We start from the raw sequence: 27,279 nt of genomic DNA on the forward strand, positions 1-27,279 counted from the left end.
TTGACTGTTCAAAAGAATCCATTGCAAGACGGGAGGTGATAGGATGGCAACATGATTACGTCACCGGACCCTGAGCTGCGCCAAGACGTGTGTTCGGGCCGACTCGATCTTATCGGGCGCGTCGCTTCCTCCAGATTTTCGGAGCTCCAACAACTACTGCCTCCAACCAATTCCAGCGCCAGAACTTCGCGCCGCAAACGTCATCATGGCTGGCCAGAAACGCAGCCATGAGGAGTTCGCCGATGGCGATCCGACCGTCGACGAATCTCATGTTCGCCACGAGCAGGCTGAGAGCCTTCGTGACGCGTCCGCCGATGGCGCCAACAACGCGAACGACGGATGGGAAACATACGAGAGCAAGGGCACCAAGAAGCTCAAGAAGATTCCGGGCCAGCGATCGAAAAACTACCCCTCGATCACCCATTCCCCGAATGCCCGCCTGCAGTCAACCGTCAAGCTCAGCGACCTACAGAACCTCATTCTCTACATCTTGAGCGACGCGCCCTCGCCCCGCTGGGTTGCAGTCAATAATTCTGGGCAAATCAGGAGGATCGTCGCCGTTATGGTGCCTGGTCTCGAGGCTGGCATGTTCAATGGACAGATTCCACTTGACGAGGCTGCCTCCGAGCAGCAAGATCTTGTAGCACAGCACATCGAGAAGGAGCAATCGAACGTCTCTCCTGACGACTACTATCCCACTCAGCTTGTGCCAGAGAAGTTGCCTGAGCCCTTGAAGCCCTTCGCAGAAATGTTCCCACACATTTGGCCCATCAAGAGTCCTGGCGACGACAAATACATGAGGCTTCACTCGCCGCTGCATGCAATACTGACTGCGCCTATACCGAAGCCAAAGGAGGAGAAGAAGAAGGGTCCTCAGTCTGCCAACAACCGCAACTGGAAGAACAAGCGCACGCCCATTACCAACTACTTTGCAAAACTGGAACAAATGCTCGATGGCGATGAATGGACAATACACCCCGCTATGTTACCCTCGTCGGCAGAAAAGGCCGATTATTTGCAAAAAAGGATCTTAAAGGGTAAGGACGATGCGCACGGCTGGGTCGACACGCCTGTCGCTTCGCTCGAAGATGGCGACGTGCCCGATGACCAGATTGAGAAGGGCAGCGTGACCGCCGGCCGGAAGATACTTGCGTTGGACTGTGAGATGTGCAAGACAGGAGAACAAGACTTCGAACTCACACGAATCGGCGTCGTTGACTGGGATGGTACCATTGTCATGGACGAACTAGTCAAGCCAGAACGCCCTATCACAGATTACCTGACCCCATATTCTGGAATCACCGAAGCCATGCTCAGGGACGTCACGACTACCCTTCCCGACATCCAGAGACGCTTACTGGAAATGATTACGCCTCAGACAATCCTCGTTGGCCACTCACTTAATTCCGACCTCAACGCCTTGAAGATGACACACCCCTTCCTCGTCGACACGTCGTTTCTCTACCCCCATGTGCGCGGCCCGCCGTTGAAGAACTCCCTTAAATGGCTGGCACAGAAATACCTGTCCAAGGAGATTCAGAAAGGCCACGGAAGTTCCGGTCACGACCCAACCGAAGACGCTCGCAGCACTCTCGAGCTCGTCAAGCAGAAGTGCGAAAAGGGTGAACTCTGGGGAACCAGCGAAGCCAACGGGGAATCCATCTTCAAGCGCCTCAGTCGAGCCCACAAGCCGAAGAACCAGGCCATGAGCGCAGCCGAGGAGTACCGTACGGGCGCTGTCGTCGATTGGGGCGAGCCTAAGCGCGGCTTTGGAGCGGCTGCGGAAGTTTGCTTCGGCTGCAAAAACGATGACGACGTTGTCACGAACGTCCTCAAGGCCGTCAACGGCGTTCCAGATCCCATGAGACCGGTCAGCAGCAAGGGCGTGGATTTTGTATGGGCGCGCATGCGGGAGTTAGAGGCCGTCCGTGGCTGGTGGACGAGGACCAAAACCAAGGATAATGCAGAACTGCTCGCCAACGCGCTGAGCGGCGGCGGTGGCGACGCGAAGCCGGATTGCACGAGGACTGACAGTGAGACCGTCATGGCAGAGGAAGTTGCGGTCAAAAGTGAAGCTGCCATTGTAGACGCCGTTGAGACCGCCAGTGCAGCCGAAGACACGAAAGATCAGGCCATTGCGCCGAGTTCCACTGTTGACGACACCCTCGCCGCCGTGGACACTTCTCCCACCGAACCCAGCGCCGTCGAACTGGCTGCCGCCGTGCAAAAGACGGCCCAGCGCCTCAAGGAGATGTACGACGAGCTTCCGCCGTGCACGGCGTTCATGGTCTACAGCGGCAGCGGCGATCCACGCGAGGTGACACGTTTGCAGGAAATGAAGAAGCAGTTTCACAAGGAGTACAAGGTCAAGAAATGGGATGAAATCAGTGTGAAATGGACGGATACGGAGGACCAGGCCTTGCGTCAGGCTTGCAAGAGGGCGAGAGAGGGCGTTGGCTTTGTGGTGGTTAAGTAAGGCCTAGCAAAGATGTCATGGCTGAGTTGCACATCGTGAAGAGTTCAAGGGGAAAGCTCAGGTCCTGATTTGACTACAAGGGAGCGCGGACATGGTAGAGCAGCCGCCTCATGCTGACTTATGAGTACTCAGACGAAGTATCAGAAATAGCGGTGCTATAGCTAGGTGAATCACTGCGAGGTAATATGCAACGACGGTAGTCTGCTTCAAGAATTCACAAAAAGCTGCTTTCTGCGCAGTATTCAATGCCATCGACACGATCGCCGGGATGTAACAGAGCACAAAAACGCCGACAAAATTCACATTGATCCGCTGCCACTACTAGCGGTCTCGCTTGTTCGAACGTCGACGGTCACACACCCAAAACGGGAAGTCTCGGCCCGTGAAAACGGTCCACCATCGGGCAAAAAGAAAAGACGAAACGTACAACAGCCGGGATTCCCCAATGGTCACCCACTTGAGTACTAATCGGCCGGTTCGCAGCTTGAGTACGGCTGAGCGGACGGGAAGCCCTATATTCTGCGACCTATGGTCGTACGTGGCAGTCGAAGGTGATGGTTCGTTTTATAACTGCAAGTCAACAGGCTGTTGACTGTTTGTCGACTGATTCTGTCAAAGGCCGCCCACTTCACTATTGCTAAGCTCGACGATTGAGCTTCTATCCTACGCGAAGGTCTGGAGCAATCTTGCGGCGTGGGTACTGGGCCAGGGTGCTCTACTTAACCAGGTGTAGGTGGAGTCTGCAATGACTCGCAGGAAGACATCTCCCGACCGGCAAAAGTGCCTGAACATCTGTCATCGGCCAGAATGCCACAAGAGAAAAGGTCAATCAGGTACTGAGCGGCTCGGAGCGCTGCTTTGGGGATCGTGGAGAATCTCGTTCAGATGGCCTCATAAGGGATCCGCAAAACGCCATAATACCAAGAAGCGCCCAGCCAATAGAAGCATAGGGTGGTCTTGACTTTTTCGCGACGCCAATATGCAGTTTAGCTATAATAGACGCCCTCGCAGCGTTCTCTCGTCCACCAGATTTCGAGCCAGTCTATCGAGCCCGTTGCGACATGTCGGCCAAGCAGGTGGAGCCGGAAGTTGGGGCCATTGAGGGGACCACCTCCAAGCCAGTATCCCGCCTCACGCGCTGGTACCGCAGTCCCCTCTTCAACGTGATCGTCGTCGGCCTGATCTCTTTTACGCAGCCTGGGATCTGGAATGCGCTCAACAGTAGGCCATTTCCCAAAACCTTCTCCAACTGCACTGACCGGGGCAATAGACACCGGCGCGGGAGGCCAGCAGCAGCCGTACCTTGTGAACGGAGCCAACTCGTTGACCTTCGGTATCATGGTTTTTGGCTGCTCCATCTTCTCCATCCTCGCGAACAAGTACGGTTTGAAGAGCATCCTCATCCTTGGCACCCTGGGATACGCCCCCTACTCGGCTTCTCTGTACGTCAACAACCGCTACGGCACCGAATGGTTTGTCCTGTTTGGCGGTGCCACTTGCGGCATCGCAGCATCCGCCTTGTGGGCATCCGAAGGCGCCATCGCACTTGGGTACGCGGGCGTGAAGGATCGCGGAAAGTTCACCGGCATCTGGCTGGGTCTTCGCGAGCTGGGCCAGCTCATCGGCGCCTCCATCCAGCTGTCGCTGAACGTGGAGAACGGCCAGCGGGGCAAGGTTGGCTACTCGACCTACCTCATCCTCATCGGCCTGCAGTGCCTCGGCCTGCCGCTCGCCTGCCTGGTCTCGCCGCCGGAGAAGGTCATCCATCGCGACGGACGCAAGGCTCTGGCCCGCCCCAAAGACAGAGCGGTCGCGAAGGAGTTCCACAAGTGGTGGGCGCTACTGAAGATGAAGCAGTTCTACCTACTGATCCCGATCCTGGTGGGCTTCAACTGGAACGGAACGTACCAGGGCATCTACCTCACGCAGTACTTCTCGGTGCGGGCAAGGACACTGGGCGCGCTGATGTCCGGCATCGCGGCCACGGCGGCCAACTTGATCTGGGGCTGGGTCTACGATCTCAAGGTCTTCAGCCGACCGAAGCTGGCCAAGGTCACATGGACCGTCTTCTCGGTCGTTATGTTGGCTCTTTTCGCATGGCAGGTTGCCAACGAGAAGCTGTACGAGGATGCGAGCCCTAAGCCGACCCTCGACTGGAGCCAACCCGGGTTCGGGCGCGGGTTTGCCGTCAATGTTCTTTTTCGGTTGGTGCCTTGCACTGTGTTGTGACATTCCAGAGCTGACGGATCTACAGTTTCATGAACGAATCCCACTACATGTTCGTGTACTGGATCCTTGGGACTTTCTTTGACGACATCGAAACGCTGACCTTGGCCGTGGGCTTGATGCGATCCTTCGAATCCATCGGTTCTTGCCTGGCCTTCGGCGTTGGTGCTGCAAAGGTCAGCCCCATGGTGAACTTGATCATCGCATTTGTCATGTTCGGCATCACCATTCCGTCGACTTATGCCGCGACGCTCCTCGTGCCCGACCGCCCGGTCGATCTTCGAAGGGCGGAAGAAGACGGGGAGATGGCGAGCGAGGATATTTGATGAAGCACTGGTCCATAGAAGACTACCGGGATTTCTACCACCTCTCAAGAACAATGCCATGACTACGTAAAGTACCTCCACCTCACATCCTTCTCGCCCTGCTCCCTCAGCTCCGCCGTATCAACATCGCCGGCGCTCAAGCTACAGCCCATGAGACGGTCCCGCCTCTTGTTCTCCCACTTCATCCAGCCGCCCAAGCCCAGGGTGAATATGATGCACGTGACATTGCAACACGCGGTCGCGACCAGGGTCGGCACGTAGGCGGGCGCATACTCGGACCTGAAGGTGGCGGCGCTCAGGATGCCTCCCAAGTTCCCCAAGCCCACGAGTAAGCCGGTCGTCGCCGCACGCGCGTTCTCCGAGAGGTTGTTGTTGTTGTGCCAGGAGTGGACGAGACAGGACGGGATGTAGGCGCCGGCGGCAAGGAGAAAGGTGGCGGCGTAGGCCACGGCGGGGCGGGCCAGCGGATCGATGGCGGCCAGGACGATCAAGCCCGCGAGGCTGACGGCGAGGGCGAAGACGATGTGGAAGGTGCGCTCGCGCAGGCGGTCCGAAGACCAGGCCACCGCCAGCAGGAAACAGAAGCCGGCGGCGTTGGGAGCGACGGTCCACAGATTCGTCTTGACCGTGCTGTAGCCCAGCCGCGCGACGATCTGCGGCAGGAAGTTGGACGCCGTCGCAAACGCCACCGGGTACGTGAAGCTGATGGCGCACCACGGCACGAACTTCCACGACCGCCAGCTGCGGAACATGGCCCCCGTGTCGTACTCCTCGGCGGCCGCCCCCGACGCGTCTCGGCGCGCGCGCGCGAGCCCGGCCGCCTTTTCCGCGCCTGTCAGGAACCAGGCGCTGGACGAGGAGGCAGGGAGCCAGAAGAAGGCGGCGACGGCTATGACGACCGTCATGGCGCCTGGATGGACCGTCAGCGTCGGCGCTGGAACACGCAGGGGGACGGGCCATGGCAACCTTCGATGATGAACAGCCACTTCCACCCCGGGATCGAGACATGTTGGATCCGGAAAACACCAAACGAGATCAGCCCACTGAAGGCTGCCGCCAGCAAGGCGCTGCCGAAGAAGATGGCAATGCGGAAGCCGAGCTCGCCACGCGTGTAGAAGAGCGTGAGGTAGAAGACAGATCCGGCGAAGAAGCCTGCCTCGAATGCACTGCAACACCTGATCAGCATCTCAACAGCAGATGCGGGTTGCACCTACCCCAGAAGCAGCCGTAGCACCAGCATCCCGGCAAAGTTCGTCGTGGCGCATTGCAGCAGCGCGCATGAGCCCCAGCTGAGCATCACTTCCACAGAAACACATGTTAGCACGGGCTCTCGTGTCGAAACCAATGTCTTACATCCTGGAAGCATCACCTTCCCCGACCAGCGCTTGGTCAGCATGTTGAGCGGGAGGTCGCACAGCCCGTTCGGTACGTAGAACAGGAGGATCAGCAGCGAATACTGCTCGCCGACGAAGCCAAGATCCTTGTCCATGCCGTCCGTTTTGGCGTTTCCCAAGTTACTCTGCCGGGCGCGTCATCAGCACATCGTGTCTCGCCATCCATCGGCCCATCAAGGAAGACTCACCCTATCCACCGAGTTGAAAAAGTACATCTGCAGCCCGCCTCGCATCAGTCAGTGACCTGAAACCAGCTACCGGGGCCAAGAGGCGTACAGACCAGACTCATCATCGGCAGGAGGTAAAAGTCCAGCTTCCGTACTACATCACAATCAGTAAAACACGTCAATGGTCTACTGAAACGAGAAAAGACTCACCGTAAGACCTCTCAGCCGCCTTGTCGATGAACACTGCCGTCGACCCCACCACCACCTCCCGATCCGCGTCCCAGGATGACGAAACATGCTGCTGTTGCTTCTCCCCATCCGCCGCTGGGGCCTCCCTCAGTGCCGCCTCGTGCAGATTCGATGACGGCGTCATCGTTCTTTCCCCTACCTTTGGCGGTGACGGTGATTCGGGGTACGCGTGATCCCTCTCCGTCTCCGTTCGAGAAGAGGCAAGGTCGAAGACAAAGGTTGCTGTTCGTTCGTTCGCCCAGCACTTGTTGCACAGCAGTAGCGCCGTCGGCAAGAAATGCTACACTGAAAGAAGCAAACGGTAGAAGCTCAGGAGATGTGTCACGTCACCGCGAGCGCAGCGTGACCCGGATGATTGAAGAGCGAAGCACAGGCGGACTGAGAGCAGGAGAAAAAAGCATAGAGTAGAAATCCATGCACCATAGCACTACTACATACGTGCTGAATCCCACCCTATACCGTCAGCCATCGCTATCCCCGCATCGCTCTCAGTCTCCTGCTCACCCCCCACCACTCTCACCATAACCACACAGCCGACCAAGGACCCGTCGCTGGTTGGTGCAAACTCGGGAGGGGACGAGCCGCATGCGGACTCCGCATGCGCTTTGCCGTTGCTGATTGGAGTTCGTTGATAAGCAAGCGCAGAAAACAATTGTACTTGTGCGACCGATACATAGATAGCAGCGGCTAGGCACGGGCGGGACGGGAGGAATGGTGGGGGGGATGGAAAAATTGCAAGTAAGTGCAGAAGTGGGGAAGGTGGGACAGCAGAAGCAAGCATAAGACGGTCGCTTCCTCTGTCTTCGCTTGTACCATCGTCCTGAAACGACGTCCTCCGGATAACAAGCCCGAGATCAGAAACACCTCTGCCCTCACATCGGTCGTGCGCACTGCCGAGTTCTAGAACATGCCGCGTGTTCTAGAACCGTTGGAAGACGCGACGGTTGATCCACCTGGGCCATCACACGAAAAGTGGAGAGACGAGGTCAGTAAGGGGAGGTGGCTTGGTCTGGCGAGGACCACTCCGTGATCACATGCAAGAGTGGGATGCCTGAAGAACGAGTCAAATGAAGACCTGCTAGTAATCTGTTTCACGGTCTCGCTTGACACGCGCAGATCCTGGCCGCAGAAGTATCGAAAAACGAGATTCGTCGCTCGTGTGTATGCTTTGCTTTGTGGTATGAATACAAGACAGAACCCATGGAGGCCAAAGCAATAACCGTCCTTCCCATCCTTACGGCGGACTGCTATCCTGGTCCGCCGCCCAAATGAAAACGAGAAAAATGAGTAATTACATGAAACAAGCCTGGTTGGCTGGCGGTCTAACGCTCTCTAAGAATTTTCTTTCCTGGCGTATGGCGTGAAAATGAATGAATCCGACCTTTCGCTCGCTGGGAACACTCAATCTATTCCGGACGAAGCCGGCCGAAACTCAAAAAATGGAACGCAAGTCTAAGTTCTAATTAGGCCGTAAACCGCTACTTGTGCTTTAAGCCGATGTTCTCGGTCATACTCCTTTGTGGAGGAGCAAAGCGTCCTTCGGCGCCATCCAGGGCGCCTGAGGCGGTGGGTGTTCTGCTCTCTTCATGGCTCGCCCGCCATGCTGCAGGGCTGATGGTCCCGCTGCGCGGATCAATGCGCTCCGCTGTCTCAGGGATGTCGTGCATGGCAAGGCCGCCTTCCAGATCCGCCGGTCCCTTTCCACGCGAGAAGAAACGGTTGCGGTGGCTGGTCCGGCTGCGTGCGGCCGAACTGTCCGTGGGGATTCGAGCGAGATCCGAGTCGTGTCCAGTCGATCGACCCGTGTCATGAGAAGGCCGAGGACGAGAGTCTTGGGAACCACGGTGCGAGTCGCCAGGCGACGTGACTCGCACGGGAAGCATGGGCTTCCTATCCTCGAAAATGTCTCCGGTCAAATCACCAGATGAGATGTCCTTCATGCCGAGCGAAAAATCAACACGCCTGCCCATAGCCGCAAGAGATTCGCCACGAGGCCTGGTGCGGAGAATCGAATGTGAGGGCCGGCGTGCCTGAGCACTGGTCGGGGATTCGGGAGAGACGAAGGGAGGATCATTGGGATTCGATGTGTTGCTCCTGGCGGTGTTGGGGCGCTCAATAATGCCGGTCGGGTTGTCTGGGTTGCCACCGTGGCCCGTACCAGGAGTCGCCTGATGAGGAATCTGCTGGAGATAGACGGGGAAGGACTCCTTCTGGCCAGGGAAGCGCATACGAGGACCTTCAATGCCGAGATCCTGCATACACACCATCATCGCGCAGATGAACTTGTTGCGGCGCTGTAGACGCAGCAGCTCGTTCTGCCAGTTCGACTTGTAAAAGAAGACGACGTTGAGCGTGAGCGAGTGAGCTTCGCTGACTTCGCGAAGTTCCGTGAGAATGTTGCCTTGATATTCACGCTTCTCCGAACGCACGAATTCCAGCAGCCTTGTGCGGAGCAGTTCGATTTGCTCAAGGGTGGTACCGAACTTGATGATGATAGGCACAGCCTCGGCCAAGCCACCGGAGCGCCTCTGGTTGAGGATGAACAGGCTGTTCAAGTAGCTGTTGGGCGCTTGGACGACGTGACCTTCCATCTTCTTGAACTCCGTGTAGAGGAGGGCGATTTCCTTGACAAAGTAGTCATCGCCCAGACCTGTGGCGCCAGTGTTACCGTAGACGCTCACTCGGTCACCGACATCGAACGGATGCTTGACGAAGACGAAGACGATGGACTGCAGGAATTCTTGGGCGGTGGCAGAAAAGAGCCAAGACAAGGCCAGAACGGCGGAGCCAGCGTTGGTAATAACACTGCTGGCAGAGGAGGAGATGAGAGAAATGAAGACCAGGATAGTGATGACAGCAACGATGAACATCAGCACGTCGTCGAGCTTGGAAATGACCGAGTCGAGATCCTTGAGGGAGGCAGTGATAGCTTTGCGTTCACGACCAATCTCCACGCAGACAGCCTCGAGCTCTTCCATGGAGATATCGCCGTTCATGTCCTTATCGAACATGGAGAACGCCGCATTGGCCTCATCGTCGTTGTCGAAAGCACTGCTCAGGTCATCGGGGTGGACCGTCTCCGTGTCGTCGCGGGCGAAAGTGCGGTACAGACGACGAGCAAGAACCTGGCTGCCGCTGGTAGTGCTTAGCAACGCCAAAACGACCTGGTGAGGGTGGTTGCTTCGTTGCGTGGCACGTCCGGTGAAGTCAGCCGCGATCTTTCCAGCAACGTCTCCAAATTTCGTGATGGCCTGCTTCGTGTTCTTCTGTGCCTCTTTGACGAACATGCCGGGCGTACGAGCCCCTGAACCAAGACCGGCTTCGCGTTGCTCGAACTCAGAATCTTCCATGGTAAGCTTGTCCTTGGAAAACGTGTAGAGCTTGACCAAGCTTCCGATCTGGAACTTGTTCAACTCAATTCGGTCTTGGTAGGTGCGCAAGTGGAAGCTGATGGCGATGAGCTGGATGATGATCTTCTCAACGAAATTGAGGGTGAAGCCGATGAAAATGGACACCAAGACCTTGTACATGGTTTTCTCCCAGCCCTTGACGCCCCTGTTGCCATTAATGTGGTGGTAAGTCATAGTCGGATAAAAAGAAATAATTATGGCCAGCCACCAGAAGAACAGGGTGGCCGGAAGCTCGAGCTGCTTGCCCATGTCGCGCCATTTCTTTCCATTGTTCGTAAACAAACTGGCAGCGAGTCCAATGGGCCACGGAAGGCACTTGGCAAGGACCTGAGAGTAATGTCAGCTCAAGTTGGCGAGAACGAAAGGCGTCACGGGAAAGCTTACTCTGCCAGCCCATAGAGTCAACCAGACAATCTCAAGCCAGATGCAGAACCAAACGAGTTCTACGCCGCCAACGGCCGTCTCAGTGAAGAGGAGAGCTCCGAGGAGAAGGGGGATGAGGATGATGCACACGACGGGGACGATGTAGGTGAGGTATCGAATCACCCAGCTCGAGTTGTGGACCTTCTTGAAGAACTTGGCAAAAGTGGTGGTCGGGTTCTCCGGGGGCTTGTACATGGAGGCCTGGGCGTGGATTGGTTCGGTTGCAGCATCGAACTCGTCGACGGGCTCCTGGTGGCGCGAGCGGGAGCGGTGCATGGAGCGGCCATCAGTGCTCTTGGCCTCCTCTACGGCGGAGATCTGCCTCTCGATCTGCAGCATCTGCAGGTCATCGTCCAGACGGCTTGCCTGCTCGCGCGAGGCCGACGGCGAGGTGATGCCGCTCGGGGCGCGAAGGAAGCTGGGGTCGTTGTGCACGGAGAGGTGGGTGGTGTCGAGCGGGTCGACATAGCGATGGTCCTGGTCGGAGTTGTTCCTGGTGGAATCTTCGCCAATGACAGTGTGGTCCTCTTCGTCGGACGCGTGCGGGTGGTAGTAGCGAGGCTCGGCCTTCTCGTCCACGGGGGTCGTCATGGCTGCTGAGGTGAGGCTTCCAAAAGATGGGCTCCACTGATTTTCGCGGGGGATCGCGAGGTTATCTGCACGCTCAGTGGCAGCGCCGGGCGAGCATCGACGATGGCGGGTGGGGTAGCGAGTGCGGTTGCGCAATTAAAAGAAGGGCGATACGAGAGCGGGCAAGACGAGAGCAATGGGCGGCGAGCAGGAGGGAAAGTGTGTTTTATTGCGGGTAGCACAACGGGACGATCGAGAGATACGGCGGCTGGGCACACCAGGCGCTGAGGCCAGCGATCTGGGATGACGATTGATTCCGGAGCCGGTGGGCCCGGTGGACGCGACTCCAGGCATGGGCACGCCGCGAATCACTCCGGTTTTGGGCGTCTGAAAATAAGCCAATTGTGGGTCGCCAAGTCGAGGCTGTTGAGAGCAGTCGCGCAGCGCAGAAAGTCGCGAGCCGGCCGACGTCTGTGGCGCCCACGGTGGCCGCGCCACCCAGCCGGGCGCCTGAAGAGCCTGCCAGACGGAAGCCGCGAAGGGGCAACCCGCGCGCCGCCGCTGCACGCTGCAGGGGAGCCACAGCCGCCCGTCGTGTCGCGCCGGCTGCTTTTCGCGCAAATTTTTGGAGGTGAGGTCGAGAACGCACACAGCCGTCCTGCCTCGTCCTGCCCGCGCCCGAGGTGGCGGATCCCCGTCGCCTCAACCGCAGATTTAGTCAGGGCGCGCGGAGCGGGCGCTGGTGGCTGCTGGTGCGCTCGTTTCATCTCGCCGGCGTTCCTTGGTGGCCATGCAGGGCCATCGCAGCCTGCTCGACGTTGCCAGCCATGTCAGCGCTGCGCAGCCGTTGGGCCGCGCGCTGCTCTGGGCTCGCGAAGTGCTTGGCCTGCGAGCATCACCACGCACCTGCCCCTGAAAGGCCCTGCCTCCGCACCTCTGCTGATCCCCGCGAGACTGCCACATGCTGCCGCATACGGCACCTCACCTCCGGCGCGCGCCACAACAGCCGCCGCGGCGTCTTCCACCCGCGATAGCTTTCTGCTAGCTGCGGCTGGCTCCAAAATTTCAGGGACCATCCTCCAAGCAACGCCCTGCGGCGGCGCCGCAGCCTACCGCCGCGCTGGTGCAATAGATAACGGAGTGCTGCGCGCCAGATAGGCGTCCGCTGCCCTGCCTCAACTCCGGCTGCGCGTCGTTTCTGGGATTGCGTTTCCACCTGGTCCATTGTGCTCCCAGCCTCGCGTACCGGCATTTTTGCGGTGCCTCTGCAGCGGTGGACAGGCCCTTGCGCCGCCCCGTCGCCCGGTACAGCCGCCCGCCTGGAGCTCGCTCGTGAAAGGCATCCCACCCGCCCTCATCTCGCCTGTGTCTTGTGAGGGCCCCTCCGGCGGTGAGGATGGGCGAATCGCGGAGGACTCCCCCGGTGCGCGACTCTATCAGCACCATCCCCGAGCGATCATTCCTGAGCCGGGCCACTGCGAGGCCGATCTCGTCATCCCTGCACTCGCCATATCCACTCGATGGGGCGGCATTTGGACAAACAATGGCGGAATGCCCTCACCGCTGCTGCGCGGTTACTTCAGCAGGATTCCTTTGACGTTTCGAGCTGGCCCATCTCTCCACTGCGGGCGCTTGAAGATTTCAATGACGTTGCGCGTTCCCAAGCTGAGGATTCTTGAACTGGCGATCACCCGCTGACCTCTTGCTCGGAACGCGTACCACCACCGTGCCCCTGCTGCTGCTCCATGAACAACGGCGAAGCCCGTTGTGATTGCGGTCCACCACCTGTGAATTGCGAGACGATCGTCGGAGCACACCTCACGTGCATCACAAAGTCGCGGATCGTCCACCTATTTGGTTGACTTTTCTTTCTTTGCTGATGATGCCACGCATCTGCTTCACGTAGGAGACAGCAGGTTCTGTTTACAACATCGACGGCTGCACGACAGAACTGGTTCCTTTCACCCGCGCCTTGGGTCTGGCATTGATCATCCGAGATCCGAGTCATGCAGCCTCCAGAGCGGGAAAACTGTCCCAGCTGAAGGCGCACAGGCAGTACGTTGCGGTGCGAGTTGCGAGGTCCACAACACGCTCTCGGGGTGTACAGAAGGGCGCGGATTTTTTTTTTCTTTTGTCTTTTTGAATGAATCGACGCGGGTCTGACCTATCACATCACTGGACTACTACCAAAGCCCCTTGTTCGCAGGACCTGTAACGTTGCGCTAGCCTTCGGCTGAGGAACCCTCTGTACGAGTTGCATAAATCCGATTTCCGTGGCCACGTACCGAGTTAGCACTGCTCACGCTCCTCAGCGAGGTGCAGCACGTTTCCATCCAACGCCAGCTAGGAGCGGTGCCTGTACTCGCCCAACCAGATGATTACGGTGCATGTGATGTTGGTGGTGGAAAGCTGCGGCTGATGGTGAAAGACACAGGTATGCTGCTGATCTCTGAGTGGTTGTCGTTGTTCGGGACGGCGCTGTTTGTCTGGCATTTGCATACTGCCACTTGGTTGCCATCTTGCCTCGTCTCGCCCCTTCTCTAATCTGCTCGTCCCATGCCTGGAGGTTTGGTCGCAACGGTAGTGCTTGCCCTTCTCGAAATTTACGTGAGGGTCTGTGGACAGAGGCTCCCCGCTATCCAGCTCAGCCTGTCTCGGCTGCCAGGTATCAAACAATGACATCGTCATACCACTCTGACAGCTGTTTGAGTAAGGCTCTTCCGCGGAAGTCGATAGGTTCTATGTTGCCAACCCACCTTGGCCTTTGATACCGTATTGTCCTTCCCTTCACCTCCTTCGTTTTCTTCTCTTTGTGGTCCGGACTATGTCCATCGCTGCCTCCCACGAACAAATTATAGTTCCGTCTACCGCTGACGAGAGGAGCATGTATGGAACTGCGGGACTAATCCGCCATGTGATGATGACGTAGGGACGTGCTGCCCTTGTAAATGTAGATCAATATGGTCTGTGACCTGCATGCAATGCAGACGTGGCAATGCGGCTGACTGCAGGCAGGCAAGTAATTATTGGACTGGCGTTAGCGCGTGAAGCAATCAAGCTCTTTCCCATTTCTTCTTCACTTCGAATGTCAAGCTATCGCTGCTTTTACTCGCGTAGGGGTATCTGCTAGCCCTCCACACCCAACTAATTCGGCGCGTGTGGAGTGGTCCAGATGTGATGAGCTGGCGTATGACATACGCGAGGAGTTGATAGAGCGATAATGGTAGGAGCTGTGGTGGGGATGAAGGCGAATGGAATGTAGAGGGGAAGGTTGTATTTTCATGCTGAGCGAGCTGCTGACGTGCTTCAACATTACCCATTTTGGCAACTCGCTGCTAATTAGCTTGAAGGTGAGACATCCTGTAGTAATTCAGTCCCTCCTCCAATCACTGGGCCGCCTTACAGCACACGTTCGCTCCTCAAGTATCGAGTCCCCCTCTAAGCACCAAGCAAGTCCTCCCGCCGGTAATTTACATTGAGGAGCAGAATCAAAGGTCCGGACGAAGGTAAGTCTTAAACGCGCAAAAGTCCGTCCAGAAATTAGAATTAGATACCCAAGTAGGAAGAGTGTGGCGTCCTCGGCGCGGAGCTTAGAACTCTCAAACTTCAATCTCCTTTAACCTGTTATAGTACTGAAGTAAGCTTGGGTACTTGGAGAAGTGTTCTACGCTGTCTCAAAGCGTGTAGCGTTCTTTAGCAAGATGGTTAATTCTAATCTGCCCCGAAGCGCGCTCGATAGAGCACTCTTCTCGCGCGCGGCGCACCAAATTCCCGTTCGTTCTTTGTTTGAAATAGTGCGCAGAAGGCATCTTGTTATAAGTTTTGATATTCTTGCAGATGCTGAAAGTTGTCGCAGCAGATAGACAAGACTTGAGCCTCATGGTCTTGTCGAGGACGCTATGTTCGTTATACGTGGGCAATTGAAGCATCTATCTGGACGTAGATGTAAATCTTAAACTTGCAAAAATTCCCAGGCGTAGGATTACACGGTTCGCACATATCTCTGCGAGACAGGTGTAGCTGGTCATCATCCTTTTGCAACCCGTTGTGCAGTCAATACAGCCGCCGCTGTTGCGGACCATGGCGAATGGGCGACTTGTAAGGAAATACTCTGGGTCACTATTACTGCTCAGCAGACGTGAAGAGTTGAAGGAGCCGGCGGGCTCTTGATCTCGTCCGCGTCCGGTGCATATGGGTCTGGATGTTTGCTTCAACTCTACACGCCTGGCAGCAGTAGTGTTGGTGAAGTGAATGCGGAGGGAAGGTGCAGAGCGCCGGGGTGCACTTTCCCGCGGTTTCGCGCCTTCCACCCGCAGCGCCGTTCCGCCACTGGCGCGTCAAGCCCTCAAATACTGCTCCGGCCGCAAACGAAACCCAAACTCCCTCCTCTCCACTTCCATTTCCACTTCTACAACTCCAAAGCTCCTTCCATCAACCCTCACGGAACATCACGCGTCTTTGAACCACCGCAATCATGAGCGCTCAGCCCGACAACGGCGTCCCGGTCTCGCACGAGGCCACCACGGCAACCAAGGAGAACGCTCCCGCGCTTTCGACTGAAGCTAAGGCCTTTGGCGAAAGCTTCGAGAAGACCGTCGCCGAAGGAGTTGCCAAGCTGAAGGAAGAGCCTGAGCATGTTACCCCCGACGACGCTGCTCGCGTCCAGAGTGCTGAGCACAAGGCCCTGGGCTTCCGCCCTCCTCCGGGTAGTGCTGCTGCCCAGGTTCAGTCAATGAGTGACAAGGTTGAGGTAAGTCTGCAATCTCCGAGCCTGCCCTCGTGCAAATTTCGCTGACACTGAAGCAGATCTTGCACAAGACCGTCGATGCCGCTCAGAAGAAGCTCGACGAGGATCCGGCCAGCATTACCGCCGATGACGCCAAAAAGGTCTTGAGCGCGGAACACAAGGTTCTTGGCCACCTCCCGCCCAAAGATAGTATCTCGGCTACCATGCAGCGCGCTGCTGCTGCCAACGACAACCCCGCTCAAGAGGGGGTCTCATTCGAGAAGCTGGTTCCTGGTGGTCGTGGCCGCCGTCAGAGCATCGTCGCGGCTGACCAGTCTCCTGCCGCCCGTGAGCACACCTTCAATGCTGTCGCTGAGGAGATGAAGGACAAGCTCGAGAAGCACCCAGAGGATATCACCAAACAAGATGCGAACACGGTAAGCCATCGCCCTGTTCAGACGCCTAGGATATAGCCACTGATTCTCGTCCAGATGCGTAGTGTCGATACGCGCGCCCATGGTGCCACGGAGAAGGGCAGCCTCACTGCGCAGGTCCAGAAGGAGGCTGCAAAGCACGAGAAGGGTGCTAAGCCTGACGAGGCGAAGGCGGACAAGCCTGGCGAGAAGACCAAGGTCGCCGGCGATGCGGAGCCTTGTGTTCCAGCCGACACGGATGTCCAGGCGAGCCGCGCCGCTGATGGTGCCTAGACTTGGTGCACAAGAGGCCAGACCAACAGATGAAGGGGCAGACGCGTTTGCAAATGATGCTATGAGATAGGGATCAGCGGGCGAGAGCACGGTTACCAAGCATCTTCCAAAGGTATATGGGGTAGATAGAGGATTCAGAGAGCAGAGGCTAATAATGGATTCCATGGTACTTTGTGTGGTCATCTTGTGCACGTGCGAACGTGAGTGCGGCAGCGGGTGCGGGCGTACAGGCAAGCGCGTCGTTGGCGGTTCCTGGGGGGAGGTAACGCGACGGGGATAGCGGCAGGCGGAGAACGGCGCATGATTGGTGCGCGGCGCACATCCATGCACGCCTTTATTTTGGCCTGCCCCGCTATTTCGCTGTCAACACCAAAACCGCTTCGCTCACCGCTGCCTTTCCCCAGCATCTGAATTACTCCTGCCCACCACCACCTGAGATACCCGGACACCAGCAATCATGAGGGGAGAAGTACGTTCGCCCGTCCGACGCGACCTCGCCAATGCCCAAATCCGCCTCGTCGACCTACGCCGCCGCCGCCAAGCTGCCTCCCCCTGATCTGCGCGGTCCAGCTAACGTGTCTCGACGCGCAGGTCTGCCACATCCACATCGGCCAGGCTGGCATCCAGCTCGGCAACAGCGCCTGGGAGCTGTACGACCTCCAATTCCATCTATACGAGGCTCTTTGCCGCTGACACTGTCGCGCCAGCTACCTCCTGGAGCACGGCCTGAAGGCCGATGGTCGCGCCGACCCTGAGAGCCAGGCCGACACCGAGGGCGGGTCCTTCGAGACCTTCTTCACCGAGACCAGCGGCGGCAAATACGTCCCGCGCTCCATCTTCGTCGATCTCGACCCCTCTGTAAGAACAGCGCTGCCGATGGGTGACAAAGGGATAATGTGCTGATGCGTTGCCAGCCCGTCGACGAGATCCGCACCGGCGACTACAGGCAGCTCTTCCACCCCGAGCTCTTGATCAGCGGCAAGGAGGATGCCGCCAACAACTGTGGGTTGACGGCGTCTGGCAGCTGCCGCAGCTGAAGCTAATGCGATGCAGATGCCCGTGGTCACTACACCATTGGCAAGGAGCTCGTCGACAACGTCATCGACCGTGTCCGCCGTGTCGCAGGTGCGTCATCTCCACGACATCCTGCCGAATGCCACTGACGATATCCCAGACAACTGCTCCTCCCTCCAGGGCTTCTTGATCTTCCACTCCTTCGGTGGTGGCACCGGCTCTGGTTTCGGTGCCCTTCTCCTGGAGCGCCTCTCCACCGACTACGGCAAGAAGTCCAAGCTCGAGTTCGCCGTCTACCCGGCGCCGCGCGTCTCCACCGCCGTCGTCGAGCCCTACAACGCTGTTCTGTCCACCCACAGCACCATCGAGAACTCGGACTGCACCTTCCTTGTCGACAACGAGGCCGTCTACGACATCTGCCGTCGCAACCTGGACATCCCCCGTCCCAGCTATGAGCACCTCAACCGCCTCATCGCCCAGGTCGTCAGCTCCATCACCTCGTCCCTGCGCTTCGACGGAGCTCTCAACGTCGACTTGAACGAGTTCCAGACCAACCTGGTCCCCTACCCCCGTATCCACTACCCGCTTATCAGCTACGCCCCGGTCATCTCGGCCTCGAAGAGCTCCCACGAGAGCTTCAAGGTCAACGACCTTACCTTCCAGTGTAAGTGGCGACAGTGTTCCTGGGTCCGGGTGTGATGCTGATTTGTGAAGGCTTCGAGCCCAACAACCAGATGGTCGTCTGCGACCCCCGCAACGGCAAGTACATGGCCGTCGCGCTCCTGTACCGTGGCGACGTCGTCCCCCGCGAGTGCAACCAGGCCGTTGCCGCGCTCAAGGCCAAGGCTTCGTTCAACCTCGTCGAATGGTGCCCTACTGGTTTCAAGATTGGTATCAACTACCAGAAGCCCCAGCGCGTCCCCGGCGGCGAGCTCGCTGCCGTCGACCGCTGCGTGTCCATGCTCTCCAACACCACAGCCATTGCCGAGGCTTGGAGCCGTCTCGACCACAAGTTCGATCTCATGTACTCCAAGCGTGCTTTCGTCCACTGGTACGTCGGTGAGGGTATGGAGGAAGGTGAGTTCTCCGAGGCTCGCGAGGATCTCGCGGCTCTCGAGAAGGACTACGAAGAGGTTGCCAGCGATGCGCTGGACGAGGGTGATCTCGAGGAGGCCGAGTACTAGACGTACTCAGAGGTGGATTTTGGCGCACGTAAAGGTTGGGTAATCCTACTTTGTTGGACCCTTCGCTCGTTGGGAGTTCCCCTGGGCTTGAAAATAAGGGAAGATTATGCAGGAAGCATGGTGTAACTACGCTTTTCGATAGCCTCTTTAGTACAATTGGTTTTTTTGATTCTATAAGAGATGTGGACGCGCCGCCGCGGTGATTGGGCGGCTTCAACGGTCCTCCACAGTATCCTTCCGTCCGGTCGTGATCCACATGGGCTAGGCGGAGCAGATCTTCCATGGCCGATTGGACGCGGGGATTCCTTCCCCTGCATTGATGCTTCTGACTACGAACGGCAGTTCTCCTATTGGCTGGCACTTCTCCATGGTGTTCTATCTCGGCAGGATGGCCGGTTTCGGCAGCGGCAGTTCTGGCGAGAGCCGGAAAGGTCTTATTATTATTGCGAGGGGTGAGGCTAAGCACCCGGTCCCTGGTACACTAAGCATCGCGCGACGACAACCCAGCCGCGGTACGGCTTTGTGTCTTTCGAGACGACAAATCAGCACCAAGGGGGCTTGCCACCGGCAGTTCATGAGAAGCGAGCTGCGGTGCGGGAGATCCCAACAGTAGTGCAATGGAAGTCATTGAGGAACAAAGTCACGTGCGTGGCGCGGCTGCCTGATCAGGGGTCAACGGCAACAACAACAACAAGCGCCGTTCAGAGGCTCCTTCCTCTCCGCACCTGCCGACGCCTCGACACCGAAACGCTCCGCTCTCATCCCATTTGACGGCGACCCCGAGAGAATTTCAACGAGCCGTGGTCGATGTTCTGTGCCAGGCCAGACCAAAGCCAGCGCCAAAGGCGTGCGCGGAGCGCAAACCGCGCCGCACAGTCTCGCGTACGGGCGCCATCGGCCGGTGCCTATTCCAGACCCTCTTGGCGCATGCTTTCCGCTCCTCTGTTGGACAGCCTTCTGGCAGCGAAGTTGAGCCACCGGACCTTTCCGTCCCCTTTGTGGAGAAAAGATGAGTGCACGGCGCAGAAGGGGGCCCGTGGACAGAGACAGTTACCCGTTGCGGCAACTGCGATGCTCACGATAGGACAGCTGCGAACGCCTCCCAGTGACTATCTGACACAAGGTTAAGCACGTGGTGGAGCTTAACACAAACCCAATTTCGAGGCAGTACGAGGCTACGCTCTCAGACAGCCCTATGTCCTTCACCTCGCAGATGTGTGACATGGATGGATGTAGGCCTGTTCCAGCAACGCCCCCAGAGCAGTCATCCCCGTTACATCTTTGGGCGGTATCTCCAACATGTGTTCGACTGCATCTGACATGCTGTTTGGAGGAACCGCCGCAGAAAGCCACGAGGCAGCCGCAGTTTAGTTAGCTCAGCCACAGCCCTTTCAGCTCTCCCCATCCAGCCCACCCCCTCCGCCATAGACCACCAGGCCCAGCCTCAATGTATCGGCAAAACTATCTGTGGCTTTACTCTATCGGCGTATCCGCAACGCCCTGTTCTCCTGACAGCCGCCGAAGCACTTCACGGCTTTGCCCACCGACTATATATCGTGATGCATCCGTTTTAGCCAGGCCTTTTCTCTGCACACTCACTCCTTCAGTGTCCTCTTCTCTCTCTCCCTTCGGGGATCCTCTCTTTTCCATTGTTTGGTCATTCTTTACCATACTACGGTCTTTACTCAACAACCTAATACCATAATCTGCCCTTTGGGCATACCACGCTCACTTTCACTTTCATCATGCGCGGAAACCTCCTCTTCGCCGCCCTCGCGGGTGCCGGCGCCGTCACGGCTACAAGCTTGTCCCGCTACCAAAACTCGACTTCCACCGCTGTCGTCCAGGCCCAGCAGGTCAACAACAAGCAGGAGTCCGACGCGGGTGTCTACCACACCACCGTCATCGACACCATCTACCGGACGGCGTTGACGACCAAGGTCGAGACTACGCTTGCGACTCAGACCCAGACAGCCTATGTCATTACCACCGGTCTGCCTTGCCTGGCCGGTAGTAGCGGTAGCCAGGGCTCTTCCTCTGGGGTTGCTGGGTCGGGATCTGGCTCGAGCTACAACTCGGGTTCGGGCTCTTCAGGCTCGGGATCTAGCTACAACTCGGGCTCGGGCTCTTCCGGTTCGGGATCTAGCTACAACTCGGGCTCGGGCTCCTCCAGCTCAGGATCTGGCTTCAACTCGGGCTCTGATTCCTCCAGCTACAACTCCGGATCCAAGTCCAACTCGGGCTCCGGCTCTTCTTCGTCGGGCTCTGGTTCTGGATCGTCTATCGGCGGCTCCTCGAAGTCCGACGTTCAGTCTGGATCATCTAGCAGTGGCTCTTCAAAGTCCAACGTTCAGTCTGGATCCGGCGATGTCGTTCTTGGCGAATCTTCCTGGACAACTACTGCGGGTCCTATCGCCACCCTTCAGCCCGCCACCCCGCCGGGCCACGATGCCTCCGTTCTTTCCCACTTGGCCCCTAAGGACACAGGCTCTCTTTACTTCAACGAAGGTAGCTCGTCCAACAGTGGTAGCTCTTCCAACTCTGCTAGCAGCTCTAGCAGTGGCAGCAGCTCTTCCAACACCGACAGCAGCTCTTCCAACAGTGGCAGCTCTTCCAGCAGTGGAAGCAGCTCTTCCAACAGTGGCAGCAGCTCTTCCAACAGTGGCAGCAGCGCTTCCAACGGTGGCAGCTCTTCCAGCAGTGGCAGCTCTTCCAGCAATGGTAGCTCTTCTAGCAGTGGGAGCAGCTCTTCCAGCAGTGGCAGCTCTTCCAGCACTGGTAGCTCTTACAGCAATGGCACCTACTCAAGCACTGGATCTTCCAGCACCGACGGTCAGATCTTCGCTCTTATGAAGGCTAACTTCACCTACCCCTCGGTTATCCTTGACAACTCTGCGTACATCTCGAGACTTGTTGTGGTCTCCGGCGGCCTTGAGGTTGACTTCACCACCGCCGAGTCCTTCCAGTATGCTCAGCGTGCTTGGGCAAGCACCGAGCAATGGGTCTGTGTCACTTCCAGCGTTGCTGGTGTGAACGCAACGGTTGGCCAGCACACTTACTGGTTGGTTACCAGCGAAACGTTCGATGAGAGCAACCACAGCGCAAAGTTGAACTGCGCCGAAATCCCCATCGAGCAGGCAATCGGTGATGTTGAGGTCAAGTGGGGAACCGTTATTGCGGCTGACAGCTCCGCCAACGGCACTACTTCGTTCGGTGGCAACTCTACTCTCTCCACCGGTGGCTCTGTCTACACCAACTCGACTGGCGGTAGCAGCACGTCTTCGTCTGGCTCGTCGTCTTCCTGTGGTGCTGCTCCTGAGGCCACCATCTCGGGCTTCCCGACTGCGCCCTGCGGTGATGACTTCGACAAGATTCTCGACGATAAGCTCGGTTACTACGACTTCGACAGCGATTTCAGCTCCAGCCTGCAAGACTTTGCCCCCGGCCTTGGCGACTACTCCGAGGATGACTACGACTACGAGGATTCTGCCGAGACCGCTCTCCGCCGCCGCTCCTACGGCAGCCCCGCTGCCCGCGCCAGCGCCATCGTCCGCAAGCGCTGGAGCTTGAAGTCTCTCATCAAGAAGATTGCTCCCAAGGCGATCTCGCAGGCCATTGACAAGGTTGACAAGAAGATCGACGACCTCAAGAACATGGCCATCAAGGTTGCCGACAAGTACACCAACGGCGCTGTCTCGGCGGGAATCAAGTTCATCAACGACAAGATCGACAGCCTGACCACGGCCAAGCCCGAGGGTAACTTCAAAATCAACCTCACCCCCAGCAGCACCGTCGACTCCAAGTACTGGGGCAACCAGTACCAGATCTACCACGGCGCCGCGAGCGGTGCGCTGACCGGCACCGTTGACGTGTACTGTGTTGACTGCGGCATCACCGGCAACGCACATGTTGCGGGCGAGCTGGGTTTCTCTCTTCTTGGCGGCGGCTTCAACAAGGGTAGCGTGACCATCGATGGCAGCGTCAAGGCCGGTCTCTACCTGGGTCTCGCGGCCGACGGCACGTACAACAACAAGTTCAAGAAGAACATCGCCTCGTACGGTGCTCCGGGCTTCTCCATCCCCAACGTCATCTCCGTCGGCCCTGTCATTGCCATGGACGCCTCGCTCACCCTCGACATCAAGGCGCAGGGCCAGATCCTTGTCGGTGCCGAGGCTGCCATCAACAACTTCTACGCTAAGCTGGACATTGTGAACAAGGACCAGACCACGATCAAGAACTTCAAGCCCGAATTCAAGACCAAGTTCACCGCCGCGGGCCAGATCACGGCTGACGCGCGCGTCGGCCTGCCCCTGACCGTCGGTGTCGGCCTCGAGATCACGCCGCTCAAGTACCGCAAGCTTATCTCCATCACCAACGAGCCTTACGTCGCCGCCAACGCCAAGTACGAGTACGACAACGTCAACCCCGGCAAGTGCAACAATGGTATTTCGTATGCGCTGACTCTCGGTGACGAGCTGAGCATGGACTTCTTCGGCCTGTCGCAGTCGACCATCTGGAAGGCCGACACTCAGGCTTTGGCCTCGGACTGCGTTCTGCTGTCTGGCAGCTCTACTGGCTCTACCTCTACTGGCTCTACCTCTACTGGCTCGACCTCTACTGGCTCGACCACCACTGGTTCGACTACCACTGACGGTTCTGTTACTTCCGGTTCGACCACCACTGACGGCTCTGCTACTTCCGGTTCGACCACCACTGACGGATCTTCCACTTCCGGCTCGACCACTACCGATGGCTCTGCTACCTCGGGCTCCACTACCGGTGGCTCGACCAGCTCCGGTTCGACTGAGGGCTCGACTAGCTCCGGTTCGACTACTACTGAGGGCTCGACCAGCTCTGGCTCCACAACCACGGAGGGCTCGACCAGCTCTGGCTCTACCACTTCCGAGGGATCCAGCAACTCCGGCTCGACTACCACCGAGAGCTCGACGACCGAGGGTTCGACGACTGAGGGTTCGACGACTGAGGGTTCTACCACTGAGGGTTCCACCAGCTCTGGCTCGACTACCACTGATGAGTCTGCTACTTCTGGCTCGACTGAAGACTCGACCAGCACTGGCTCTACGGGCACTTCTGATGCCACCAATGATTCCACGAGCAGCAGCACCACGGACTCTTCGAGCCAGCAGTCCTCGGACAACACTGACAGCTCTACTGCTGCTAACAGCAACGAGTCGACCGAGTCTTCGGCCTCTCAGACTGAGGGCAGCGATGCTTCCGCAGACACCAACTCGGACAGCACCGTGACCAAGCGCCAGGCGACTGATGACACTGCCAGCACCACGAGCACCGCCTCGGATGCCTCGGCCTCGACCACGTCCACCGACGATGATGAGGGCAGCGCGCTGTCTAATGACTCTCTCCTCAACATTGCCGGTGCCGAGGCTGACACCGACACTGACGGCTTCACCTACACCACCCTGACCGACACGACGGGCGCGTGGCACCTGTCGGCTGACGAAGACACTGGCGTGCTCGGCCTCCAGGCGGTCGGCGACGCCGACGCGGGCCTCAACTTCGCGGCCTACTCCAACGTCGTCGTCTCGGACGATTCGGACCGTGTCTTCATCTACCACCCCGACGAGATGGACAAGCTGGGCGCGTCCCGCTTCCGCCTCGCCGGCTCGACCGAGATCCCCAAGAGCGCCGACATCATCACGCTGATGCCCGTCGATGACTCGAGCACCACGACCAACGGTGGCATCGTCGTCGCCGTCGACTCGCAGGGCAACGCCTTCTACATGGTCGTCTGCAATGTCGATGACGACAGCACCAAGTTCTTCCTTGTCAGCGACCCGGATGAGGGACCTGCTACTCTCGAGAAGGAGGAGATGAGGTGGGTGCTTGTCGGTGGTGTTGCTTCGTACTGCTCGCCTATGGCTTTCACCGTTGGTGGCGGTCTTCAGGTTGCCGTCTAAGCACTTCAAAGGGGAGAGGATTCATCATGTATGAAAGAATAATTTCGAAAACAGAGGGGAAGAGATGATGGCTTTAACGGATTACTAGACGTTCTACTTTTGTTTCTCTTTTCGGGGACGATGTTTTGTCAGGGGTGGTGGTTTGGGGAACATTTGATGGTGGCTTGACGGCCTTTTCTTTTCTACGTAGTGGAGAAAAAGGAATGAGACGGGAGTTTTAATCATTTTGACTTTGATCCATCTGAGTTTGCTGTGAATTGCGAAGAGGCTCGACACTCTCCTAAGAAAGGGGAGGCGTGGTGTTGAGGGTTTAATCCGATCCGACGGGGGCTTTGTTTCCGGGCGGCGCTGATTGGCGGGCGCTGATTTGCAATGGCTTTGTCATCTGTGGCTTTCTCCTCGGCCACGCCACAGCTCTGCTAATCAATCACAAAGCATTACGCAGGGCCCATGGCGCTCCTCACAAATACCCCGCCGCTATTGCGACCTTTCCATCGTCTTCTTCTGCTGCTCCTATAAATCCTACTGCTCTCTCCCACATCCATGCGCTTGCTACTCTCAAGCCTCATCGTCTGCCTCGCAGCAATCGCCCTCTGCTACCACCAGCTCGATACCAACACCGCCACCATCAAGTCCACAACGGCCGTCCTTTTCCAGCGCATCAAGCTCTTCGCCAAGCCGCGCGCACCAAACATCATGTCCACCTCCCAAGCCTTCCCCGGCCTGCCCGTCGTCCCGCCCGAGAACCCCGCCCTCAGCAAGGACGCGACCAGCATGCAGCCCCGCAAGATCGCCAACTTCTTCCTGGCCCGCGAGCAGGCCGAGGGCGCCGGGGCCCGCGTGCGCCGCAGCATCGGCACCCCCAAGCTACGCAACTTCTCGCCCTTCCTGATGCTCGACCACTTCACCATCTCGCCCGGCGCCGGCTTCCCCGACCACCCCCACCGCGGCCAGGAGACCATCACCTACCTGCTGCAGGGCGGCGTCGACCACGAGGACTTTGCCGGCAACCGCGGCACCATCCACGCGGGCGACCTGCAATTCATGACGGCCGGCCGCGGCATCATGCACGCCGAGATGCCCCGCCAGAACCCCGACGGCTCGCCAAATGTCGGCCTGCAGCTGTGGGTCGACCTCCCCGCGAAGCTCAAGGCCTGCGAGCCGCGCTACCGCGACCTGCGCGCCTCCGAGATCCCCTTCGTCGACATCGACGACGCCAAGGTCCACGTCAAGGTCATCTCCGGCCAGAGCCACGGCGTCGACAGCGTCCAAGAGCTCGCCTACACCCCCGTCTGGCTGCTCGACGTCACCGTCCAGCCCGGCGGCCGCCTCGTCCAGGCCCTGCCCAGGGGCTTCAACGCCTTTGCCTACACCCTGTCCGGCACCGCCCGCTTCCTCAACGGCGGCGTCGACTCGGCCGAGGGCTTGTCTGACGCCATTCTCGAGAAGGAGTCCGCCCCCGTCGGCCCCTACCACAACGTCGTCTTCGAGCAGCAGGGCGACGGTGTCGTCGCCTCCGTCGCCGCCGATGCCACCGAGGAGGCTCGCTTCATCATCGTCGCCGGTCTGCCCTTGGACCAGAAGGTCGTGCAGTACGGTCCCTTCGTCGTCAACAGCCAGGAGGAGGTCTACCAGGCCATGATGGACTACAGCACTCACACCAACGGATTCGAGAGGGCCAAGGACTGGCAGAGCGAGATTGGAAAGAGCATGATGTAAAAAGTGACGGTGGAGGGGGCCACTCAGATGTTGATATGTAAAGAGGGGGGCTGTGTAGCGGATTGTGATACCCATTGCGGATTTGTCATTCTTGTAGATATATTTGAACGAATTGCACATAATTTGACTTGATATTCGCCAAATGACGTGAATCTTGAGGCTAAGAAGCTGATGGCAGGCATCGAATGTAAAGGCAACCTCCTGACTATAGCTGATTGGACAGTCCGAGCACGAGCTGGTGGATTACTGACAGGGATGCCAGCAGATCCAACCCCGCGTCCAGTCTGATGCACTGCCCAGCAGAAGACACATATTCAACTACGCATCTATTTTCTAGAGCCAACTACTTATTAGAAGCCTTGGGATGTTGTTCACATTGATTGAAGCCAGAGCTCCTAGCGGTTTGCGTGTTGTATCAATGACGCTAAACGTTACAATGCCGTTCCTTAGTAGTAAAGGTCTCGGTGAGAGCGGATAATACGAAGTCGAAGCCCGAGGCTGCTGAGGGTATCTGACAATGGCGCTCTCAGTGCTGACAAGAGAAGTCCAACCTCTAAGAGCACCATTCAATGCTATCGAGCATCACAGTATCCACGTCGGAATAGCGATAATAAGCCAAAAGGGAGATGTTGCTGCTTGACCGGCAGCCCAGCAGGCCTGCCTCATATATGAGGCCACAGGCGGGTTGTTTGTGTGTGTGTTCACTCGATTAGGCTTAGCGTAGTTTGCTAGCAGGCGGTGATATATACCAC

At 57.9% G+C, this 27,279-nt stretch overlaps 8 protein-coding genes across 8 annotated transcripts; 6 read left to right on the forward strand and 2 right to left on the reverse strand.

Moving 5' to 3' along the window:
* Positions 1–205: 205 nt before the first annotated feature.
* Positions 206–2,476, forward strand: SLS55_008065 (uncharacterized protein; the record flags this gene model as incomplete). The annotated part of the gene is made up of 1 exon (XM_066779480.1): positions 206–2,476. One exon carries the CDS (start codon positions 206–208, stop codon positions 2,474–2,476), a length of 2,271 nt encoding a protein of 756 aa, XP_066630284.1.
* A 1,061-nt stretch (positions 2,477–3,537) lies between these two features.
* Positions 3,538–5,028, forward strand: SLS55_008066 (uncharacterized protein; the record flags this gene model as incomplete). The annotated part of the gene is made up of 3 exons (XM_066779481.1): positions 3,538–3,697; positions 3,747–4,680; positions 4,731–5,028. 3 exons carry the CDS (start codon positions 3,538–3,540, stop codon positions 5,026–5,028), a joined length of 1,392 nt encoding a protein of 463 aa, XP_066630285.1.
* Positions 5,029–5,090: 62 nt separating this feature from the next.
* SLS55_008067 (uncharacterized protein) lies at positions 5,091–6,517 on the reverse strand (the record flags this gene model as incomplete). The annotated part of the gene is made up of 3 exons (XM_066779482.1): positions 5,091–5,938; positions 5,995–6,238; positions 6,398–6,517. 3 exons carry the CDS (start codon positions 6,515–6,517, stop codon positions 5,091–5,093), a joined length of 1,212 nt encoding a protein of 403 aa, XP_066630286.1.
* A 1,799-nt stretch (positions 6,518–8,316) lies between these two features.
* SLS55_008068 (uncharacterized protein) lies at positions 8,317–11,262 on the reverse strand (the record flags this gene model as incomplete). Its single annotated transcript, XM_066779483.1, has 2 exons — positions 8,317–10,575; positions 10,633–11,262. The coding sequence occupies 2 exons, from the start codon at positions 11,260–11,262 to the stop codon at positions 8,317–8,319; spliced, it is 2,889 nt and encodes a 962-aa protein (XP_066630287.1).
* Positions 11,263–15,715: 4,453 nt separating this feature from the next.
* On the forward strand, positions 15,716–16,674 carry SLS55_008069 (uncharacterized protein; the record flags this gene model as incomplete). Its single annotated transcript, XM_066779484.1, has 3 exons — positions 15,716–15,991; positions 16,048–16,404; positions 16,459–16,674. 3 exons carry the CDS (start codon positions 15,716–15,718, stop codon positions 16,672–16,674), a joined length of 849 nt encoding a protein of 282 aa, XP_066630288.1.
* Positions 16,675–17,131: 457 nt separating this feature from the next.
* On the forward strand, positions 17,132–18,872 carry TUB1_2 (alpha-tubulin; the record flags this gene model as incomplete). Its single annotated transcript, XM_066779485.1, has 7 exons — positions 17,132–17,143; positions 17,266–17,324; positions 17,382–17,532; positions 17,589–17,676; positions 17,728–17,799; positions 17,849–18,352; positions 18,403–18,872. The coding sequence occupies 7 exons, from the start codon at positions 17,132–17,134 to the stop codon at positions 18,870–18,872; spliced, it is 1,356 nt and encodes a 451-aa protein (XP_066630289.1).
* A 1,745-nt stretch (positions 18,873–20,617) lies between these two features.
* On the forward strand, positions 20,618–24,808 carry SLS55_008071 (uncharacterized protein; the record flags this gene model as incomplete). The annotated part of the gene is made up of 1 exon (XM_066779486.1): positions 20,618–24,808. The coding sequence occupies one exon, from the start codon at positions 20,618–20,620 to the stop codon at positions 24,806–24,808; it is 4,191 nt and encodes a 1,396-aa protein (XP_066630290.1).
* A 543-nt stretch (positions 24,809–25,351) lies between these two features.
* On the forward strand, positions 25,352–26,527 carry PRN1 (RNA pol II transcription cofactor; the record flags this gene model as incomplete). The annotated part of the gene is made up of 1 exon (XM_066779487.1): positions 25,352–26,527. The coding sequence occupies one exon, from the start codon at positions 25,352–25,354 to the stop codon at positions 26,525–26,527; it is 1,176 nt and encodes a 391-aa protein (XP_066630291.1).
* Between the last annotated feature and the right edge of the window lie 752 nt (positions 26,528–27,279).

This window comes from Diplodia seriata (genome assembly GCF_021436955.1).
Source record: "Diplodia seriata strain FDS-637 chromosome Unknown scaffold_8, whole genome shotgun sequence".
Lineage (NCBI taxonomy): Eukaryota > Fungi > Ascomycota > Dothideomycetes > Botryosphaeriales > Botryosphaeriaceae > Diplodia > Diplodia seriata.